This window comes from Coffea eugenioides, chromosome 2, assembly GCF_003713205.1.
Source record: "Coffea eugenioides isolate CCC68of chromosome 2, Ceug_1.0, whole genome shotgun sequence".
NCBI lineage: Eukaryota > Viridiplantae > Streptophyta > Magnoliopsida > Gentianales > Rubiaceae > Coffea > Coffea eugenioides.
The window spans coordinates 66,619,972-66,628,888 of record NC_040036.1 but is presented as its reverse complement, the minus strand read 5'-3'; the positions used below and the strand labels follow the sequence as shown (position 1 = coordinate 66,628,888).

At 36.2% G+C, this 8,917-nt stretch overlaps 1 protein-coding gene across 1 annotated transcript in view; it reads left to right on the top strand.

The window, feature by feature from the left end:
* The window catches only part of LOC113760061, a 26,907-nt gene extending 20,122 nt beyond the window's left edge, over positions 1-6,785 (top strand). Inside the window, exons 4-12 of the mRNA XM_027302635.1 lie at positions 110-187; positions 355-457; positions 1,596-1,684; positions 2,779-2,890; positions 3,439-3,492; positions 3,580-3,628; positions 5,010-5,110; positions 5,979-6,091; positions 6,175-6,785. Of these exons, the coding sequence (XP_027158436.1) occupies positions 110-187; positions 355-457; positions 1,596-1,684; positions 2,779-2,890; positions 3,439-3,492; positions 3,580-3,628; positions 5,010-5,110; positions 5,979-6,091; positions 6,175-6,514 (1,039 nt within the window). The 3' untranslated portion in view covers positions 6,515-6,785. The remainder of the gene's footprint in view (positions 1-109; positions 188-354; positions 458-1,595; positions 1,685-2,778; positions 2,891-3,438; positions 3,493-3,579; positions 3,629-5,009; positions 5,111-5,978; positions 6,092-6,174) is intronic.
* The last annotated feature ends 2,132 nt before the right edge of the window (positions 6,786-8,917 follow it).

Sequence of the window (8,917 nt, the reverse complement as noted above, 5' to 3'; positions counted from 1 at the left end):
AAAAGCATACTCTCTATTATAAGTGCAAAATAAATTTCATCTTTTTGGTACAATTCTAGTTTCTTTAAGTTTCTGAATCCATTGTTTTCAAATTTGTTTGTTCTTTTAGGGTAATTGGCCCTGAAATGCCATCTGCTGAACTACTTGCAGCTGCAGCCAAATTAACTGAAGCAGAAGCTGAGTTGAGGTATTGCTGAATTTTATAATTTTAAGAGTTAATGGCTGCATTTGTATTCTGTAGAAGGATTTTCCTTGTGGAAGTCAAGCTTTTAGGCATTTTTTGCCATCTTACGGTGAACTTCTGAAGCTACTAACATTGCTAACTTATTTATGTTTATTGATGGTTGAAATTAGAGAGGCTGAGTTAGTGGACGATTCTGAATTGTTTATAGGGCCTCCTCCCCCCGCTTTTGTTTCTGAAGTTGAATCATCAAATGAAGCAGAACGATTTGAAGAGGTACCTTTTTGTATATATTTCACTCCATATACATATTTATTTGTCACCATTAACAGATTTTAATTCTTCCCCTTGTTTCATCATCCCATAGTCTCTTTATTTTGTACTTTTTTTTATGGCAGTTTTTGTTTGGTTTGTATGCTTCTGTTTTAGGGCATTCTAAAGACCTTTTGCTAGTTCCATCACTAGGATACAAATTCTTCACGCTTGCGCTGTTTTTTTAGGTTTCTTATGCATGTTGCTCTTATTATCATACCATGCAATAAACATTACCTCATGTCATGAGTTTTTTTGTAACATTGCTATGTTACGTAGGTTCGATAAGTTTTTATGACCCATGATCAAATTGAGTATGTCAAACTTGTTGACCACTACACATATCTATTTTTGTAGGTTGAGTATAGAGTTTTTAAGCACTTGTCACAGTATATTTTACCAACAGAAAAGGGTTCTGTTATCAACAACTTGAATTCTAGTCTCTTAACTGCACAGGGTGTAAAAAATGCATGGTAGAATATATGTAGAGATTGATAGCTGCTGATTGAAAATGTACATATGGGTCTTTCTTTAGTCCATCTTGTGGAAGCTTTGCAAATGATGATTTCCTTTGGTTTCCCCTTTATGGTGTCTGTTTTGGCTAAGAACAGTGTACCTGCACATTGCATTTTTCGGAACCTTGAAAATAATACTAATATGCAAGTATTCTAAGCACATTATAAAGCTTGAAGAGCTTCTAAAGATATTTAGTGCAGTCTCTCTCTCTCTTCCTCCCTCCATCTCTCTCTCTCTCTCTCTCTCTCTCTCTCTCTCTCTCCCCCCTCCCTGTCTCCCTTTCTATCTCTGCATTCATTATTGGTATGACTTTTTTTAATGCGAAAAGAGTCAAAAATTTATTGTCATGTGGATAGTGCAGCTCTTTTATGCTTTAGCTGCTGCATATTGCATGTAACAAAGATATAGGTTTAATATAGTAGAAATGTATGTTTGCAGGAATTTTATCTTTGTCGTGGCCAGTCTCCATAAAAATGGTGATACATATTTACAGTGAGGGTGTTGAGGGCATAATGCATTTGCTTACATGCTGTCATTGAATCAGGGATGCTATCTCTTCATTTCAATTGTTATTTCCATTTGCCAGATTACAAGAATTATGGGAGCTGAGGTGGATAGTCCATATGATATTCTGGGAGTGAACAAGAATATGTCAGCCGAAAACATGAAGAAAAGGTACCTTCTTGTCTGTATTTTTAAAATTTACCTTTAAATGTGTTGTTTGGATCTATTGGAATGCGACTGTTCAATTTTCTGTGAATGATATAATCGTTAAGAAGCAGCATTGAAAACTGTTGGTAGGCTGACAGTCATTTTAGATGCATTGGCAGAAAAACTGAGGAATAGAGTTCAACAAGACATGAATAGAAAAGTAAAGAGAAACCACAAGAATTTAAGATTGATAATGAGAACGACTCAGGAACTAGGAATCTCTTCGAGGAAACTTTAGGCATTGCTGCATGATTTTATTATGCAATCCTCAAGAAAGACATGAAGTCTACAAGAATACTTTTGGTGTAAAAAATTGTCTTAATCCATGAACTACAACATTTTTGGACTCAACCAGTCTATTTGTGAGACTATATACCATGATATCTACTGTTGGTTCTGTTTCTAAATGCAAAAGAATTGCAGGTCATGTGCTGTAGATTGGTTATGTGACTGTTGCTATAGTTTAATTTCAGGACTTGGGTTAAATTTCCTTTTCTAGTTTGGTGCTTGATCGTCTTGTTAGTAGTTTCCTTGGTTTAGTTACTTGCAAATAGAATTCCAATCTGTTAGGCAAAAAAAAAAGTTCTTGCTTACAAGGGAATGACTCAACCAGCAGGCATATAAAGTTTGTCTTAGGCATGAACTCCCCTCCCCCCCCTTCTCCCTGCTTTTTTTCCCCCTTAAGAAACCTATAACTTTGACACGATTGATGTTTTTTGATTTGTTTTGTGCTTCCGCCTCATCAAGACAACAACTTTCAGGATGTGGAGATAGTTATCCTTGTTGAACTTATCCTTTTATGCAGAAAATATGGTATTGCGAGGCAGTATAATTATGCCTCTTGTATAGATCTTGGTATGGGAGGTTCTCTTGACTTTTTTTTTCTTTTTTTTTTTGTTTTGTCGGGCGGGGAGGGTTGGAGGGGTTGCGGGGTGGGGTCTTGGTTTGCATTTCTGCAAATGCATGCTGGATTGTCCACTGCTAGATGTCTGAGATTGACAAATTTGATTGTTTTGACTTGTTTTATATGTCAACTGGTCTTCTTTTTCTCCTTGCAGGTACTGGAAATTGTCCCTCATGGTACATCCGGACAAATGCTCTCATCCACAGGCCCACCAAGCATTTGTGAAGTTGAACAAGGCTTTTAAAGACTTGCAGGATCCAGATAAAGTGAGTGTTGTACAATAGTAGTGCTTCAAGAGAATTTTATTCTATTACTTACTTTTTGGTACATTCTACACGATCTCTGTCTTTTTCTCTCACTCTTGCTCTCCATGGCGTTCTACTTTAGCTATGTGATGATTTTTCAGTGATGTGGTTTTGATGGAGCATTTGGCCCAAAGTTTTTGTTGAAGGAAAAATAAGGGGAACTATTACGAAACTTAACTTTTTTTTCTTGCACCTTGTAACACTCTTTTACTTGCTAGAAGTTTTGATTTTTTCAGTCTGTCATTTTGTTGAATACATCTAACTAAGCGCCTTTGCCAATGAGTGAAAATTTCATTGACAGTAATAGGGATGAGATAGCTGATAAACGTCACTGGTTGCTTCTACTGTGTTTCATAAGTTGTGCGAATTATTTTTGAGAAGAACCTTGCGTGTATTTATATCTTTTTATCTGATGTAGTTTCAGGACTTTGTATTTTCTACTGCATGTAACTTTACGTGAAGAAGATTTGATATTGTCTTTTGTTTCCACTTCATCATGTTTTTTATAGCGAAAAGCATTGGATGAGAAAATAAAGCTCAAAGAGGAACAAGAGGAATTCAAGGTACATTTTTTGCAGTGATCTTGGCAATCTCAATGTACTTTCTCCTTTCCAATCGTATTATTGATAGAAAGGTTATTATCAATACAGGCGGAATTGAAAGCAATGAAAGAAGCTGCACACTGGAGACGTTTGCAAGGTAAGTGTTTTTTATTTTTTTTGTTTTTTGGGGAATATTATGATCACTGTTCTTTTTGGTCGCATAAGAAAATGTGCTGTCTGCCTCTCTTTCTCTCTGACATGCATATTTGGTCGCCTCACACTTGTGGTGCCTTTACTATTACAACAAGAAAAGATGATAATTTCAATCCATTCCAGAATTTGAATATATTGGGTTTATGTCCAGAACTACATATTTCATCAGGGCAAGAGAACCAATGTGCTTTGCTTTGTCTGACTGAAGGATCACTGGCTCAAAGGATGATTAAATGCAACAAATAACACTTTTTTTTTTTTATAATTAAAGAACTCCAAATTGGATCCCAAACTTTTGTTTGGGCTACCATATTCCTGCCTAATGGAGGGACAGTTGGGGAGTGATAATGCTTTAGAAAAATCATTTAAGAATAATTGGACTAGTGAGACATTACTGATTCTGAATTTCCTTGCACTTAAGATTAATTGAGGCTGCGCTACGTTTCGTTGACTCTAGTTTTTCCAGTACTAGTAGTTGATACTTTATATTGTCTAAAATCAAGTTATGGTACAAAAGGATGGAGCTTGCTTCTAAGGCTCTCTATGCCCTGTCTCATCTTGCACGATTCTAAGATGTGTGACTAAAAGCTGAAGACTAAAGCTTATTTATGGCTGAGCTATCTTTGCACAGACATTTTTTCCATATAATTACAATTGAATTTTGTTCTACATACACTTTCACATATTCTATTTGCCGCCATGTAGCCTCTTTATAGTATGGCTTTCCATCTTTTAGAAGCATAAAATGTTCGAGAGAAAGCTGAAGACTCAGGACATGTGGTGGATCGATTTTATTGTACATTTTTCACCCTAGTATTTCCTGCTGTATGTCTTCTGTATGCAATTATGTTATGGTCGTGAAAAGGAAATGCACCCTAAAAGGGCCTTTCTACACTGTGACTCATCTTTCACAAGGCTAAAATGTTTTAGCATTAGCTGAAGACTGATACAAGAGTATTTTCTCTTCTTTTATGCTTCAGATGTGCAATTATTATGTCGCAGTTACTTCTAGTTGTTTGTTTTTCACTGTGTTGACCAAATTTGAGAATGATTGTTGATTATTTTGTTGTAAATCTAGTTACTGTGGATATTTGTTTGGTTACTGTCTTGCTTGTCTCATCGTTAAGCTATTGATGGGATGGAGAGTTGGATTAAAGCCTTTCACAGTATATTTTGAAGGAAATTAGTTTGTAATACTAGCCTGCTTCTTGTTGCTGAAAGGAGGCACACTGGGCTGATTTTGTGCATGAAAACTTCATATATCCAAGAAACAAAATATTTTGTTTATCATTGCACACTGAATTCTTAGAGCACTTAAACTGCAGGTATATCAATGGAGGGTGATGATATACTTTTAGCTGACATGGAGGCTAAGGTGGAACCTAAAAGAGATGAATGGATGACAACACTACCTCCTGAAAGAAAAGTAAGGACCTTTTTCTTCCCTCTTTATATTATTAGCATCATTCCGGTTGAATATGTTCTCACTTTGAATTTATGAAAAGGTGGAGAAGATAAGAATCACGAATAATGCTGTACCTGCTTAATAAATAGACGCCTTATAATAGAGAAATCACTAAGCAGGCCAAAGACAGCTTCTGATGCATGTTGAAGTCCTCATATTGGAAATAGAGCTCAAACCAGTTTCAGTTTAATAGAACAATAGATGACTTAGGCTTTTACACTGAAAGGGCTAATGCCGGTAGTGGACTAGTGCTCTGGCACTGGTTTTATGCTTATTTGTCTAGTTATTTTCCATGACTGACTTGACCTGAATTCTGGTAAATGGAATGCAGGCTGTGGAGTACAAATGTGATTTAGGATGAGAATGTTGATTGCTATTTGGTGGATATAAAATTGTAATTTGTTAAAAAAAGGTATACCTTGGTGTAATTACATATGAACTTGCTACTTGAGATAATTGTTTTTTTGAAAAAAATATACCATAGACTGATTTAAGTAGTAATCAAAATGTTACCCCTACTCTGCCTCTAAATAAGTCAACGTGACCATGGCATGGGGTTTCTATGGGTGGCATTATATTTTTATGCTGGTAATTTGAAATGGCTTTTGGCCATGATGGTCTGGGCTTTTAAAGGATACCTTATCAATGATCCAAGTATACATCATTGAAGTTTGTTACCATATGTAATACCCGTAGAATTGACAGCTGTTGATCGTTGTTTGGTGCTTCCTTAAACATTATATTCTAGCTTGGAACTTGACCCTTATCTTTGATCATTCTTAGTGTGGGTTGTTGCGCTTAAAATCTGCTGTTTGTTTGTCTTTCTCAGCCTGGGATGACCATGCAATCAACAAAATTCAGCAGAAGCTCCAAGGAGGGGCGTGGGGATACTAGTGTCTGGACTGACACACCATCAGACCAAGCCCAGAAAGCAAAAATGAAGTATGTATGAATTCTGATGAAAATGATGCTCTTGGACTTGGAGGTCTTGGACGTTTGGTACTAATGCTCTTTTGCAATTGCAGTTATTTGGAAGCCTATAATGAGGCTTCAGCACTTGCTTCAAATGAGCAAGAAAGAAAACGATCCAATTCAGATGCACATTTGGTAGATGAATACAACAAATCGAAGCGGTCAAAGTCACTAGTAGACAAGCATCAAGAGCTAGCTCAAAATCGATCAAAGAAAAAATCCAAGCAGGAACCAGTTAAAGAAGAATGGGAGGGAAAGCATCCATGGAGACCATGGGATCGTGAGAAGGATTTGACAGCGGGACGGCAAAGTGTGAAATTGGATGCTGAAAACATGGCTCAGGGTTTGTCTTCTAGGTTTTCCTCGGGATCATTTCAAAGAAACTTCCTGTAGAGCATTGAATCAAGAATCTAATTTATAAGCTGCCAGAAGTCCTGTATCAGATTGACGTAAGATATCTTTAAAGAAGTGGTTTTTGCGGTCAGTTCCTGCCTTCCTATCTTCTATTTATTTGCTTGTTGCGTCTAATTTCAAACCATGGTCAAGAGGTAGTAGTCTCTAGTGATGTCCAATAGCTTAGCTGCATTTTTTTTCCCGCTTCTTTACATCCAAATGAACTTATTCTTTTTTAATTTTAGGCCATCAAACATTAAATATTCTTTTATTTGCCTTGAGATTTTGAAATTTTTGGGAGTTTTTGTGCTTTTTGGTTGAAGTTTCCAATAAAATATGAGAAGATATTAGTATGCATCATCCATGGAGGGCTCTCTGTCTGAATACTACTCTTATCCCATTAGCTCGGCAACTGGTGGAGACTTTCTTTTTCGACATATTAATGACGGAGATTTAAGTGGGATATTTTAACAAAACCGGCAGCGAAGAGCAATGCTGGCTCTGGGTTGATGGAATGTTGCCAAGACTTTTCAAAATAAACTGGGACTCAATGGTGTTGAGAGCAAGGAATGCCCTAAACGCGGAGAATAGCGAGTTACGCTGACTCAACAATTCGATTTGTTATAGTAGGTCCTGTGAGTTCCTTGTCATTTTGTCCAGCAAAGTTGCGGTTTATAACAGATGGAATTACTACCATCCCGTTAACTGTTAAGAGTTTCCAAGGGTAGCTTGATCATATTTTTTTTTTCTGGTGTACTTATTACTGGGTACACATAAATGAGTGGAGGATTCAAATCTAGAATTATTGGAAAATTTTCAGTGTTATATGGTTTTCATTTTTGCCCTCTATGTCCGCATTTTTCTCGTAGCTCCTATTTTTGGATACTATAAGGAGTAGAAATGGTATTATCTGGCATGTGCTAAACAAGCAATTGGATAACATTTTTTGAAATTCTTTTAAGATGTATTTCAGGTGATATATTTTTAGAAATATAAGATTAAATAGGAAATGTAAATAAATATAAGGGAGGGTAGACAAGAATAAATAGAAAAAATATATAAATGCAAGAGAAAATAATAATTGCTAGTATGTGTGTATATATATAGTAGGTTAAGTGAATATTAGGTGTGTTAATGGGTGTTCACTCGTTGGAAAAATTCATCTCCCAATTTGGTTCTGTTCAATTCAGCTAAATTACCATATATGTGTTTTTTTGGTTTGCAAATAAACTAAAAATTTTATTTAAGAATAAAGCATGAAGAGTACACAAAGTAATCCACTGTACATAGGGGAAGGGTTGATTGGGGTACGGAGGGAGGGAGTGTAAGCAAGAGATTTCGGGTTCGAATCCTCCTGTTTACACTAAAATAAAAAAAAAAAAAGTAATCCACTGTACATAGCTTTCTGACTACATATAACTAATACTATACTACTAATCACTCTAGCTAACAGAAAAAATTTCAGGAGCAAAATTTCACTCTAAACAAAATTTCCAATTTGTTTGGTTCTATCAACTTTTCTCCGCCTAGCAACAATGCTTTAGATATTCTACACAACGGATTGAATTAGCAATTCAATAGTAGCCATTTTGCCAAAAAAAAAAAAAAAAAATCCTTCTATTCCTTTCTCTCCACAACGAATAAATTGTTATTGTAAAAGCACGCTTGCGCACTATGTTAATTAAAGTGTCTTGCTGAATATATTGAATCTGCCATTGAAGTTCATTAGACCGCCCATATATTCTCCTATACAAAAAAAGACTACTACTGTATTCTTCCCCAAAGACAAGTAGTATAATCACAAGTGAAAGAGATGCCCATTGATTCATTTCCTCTTGAACATAATGCACACCATCCATCCACTACTATTCCCCATTTCATTAATTTGTCCTTTGTTGCTAATCTATTTTTACATACCAACTAGACTATCAATGCATGCATGAGAATGTATCCTTTGAGCCTCACTAACTAGAACCATGGAACCTCTAAATACTTGTGAAACTATCTTTTTTAATCAACATCCCGTGGGTCTATCCCGTGGTTCTATCCCAATTTACATTTCTGTCCGGGTCTATCCCGTAGGTCTATCCCAATTTTAAATTCCTGTTCGGGTCAGTCCCGATTTCAAAATTCCTGTTCGGGTCAGTCCCGTTTTAAATTCCTGTTCGGGTCAGTCCCGATTTCAAAATTCCTGTTCGGGTCAGTCGTTTTAAATTTCTGTTCGGGTAAGTCCCGTTTTATTTTTCATGTTCGGGTCAGTCCCGTATTAGAATTCCTGTTCGTTGGAATCTTTCGTAGCCGAATAACACAGGTAAGTATTTGGTGTCTACTTCTTTGTCTCAAGTTTTTTCAAAACTCAGACAAAGAGGGGCAAACTGTAGACACCAAATTTTTGGTGTAATT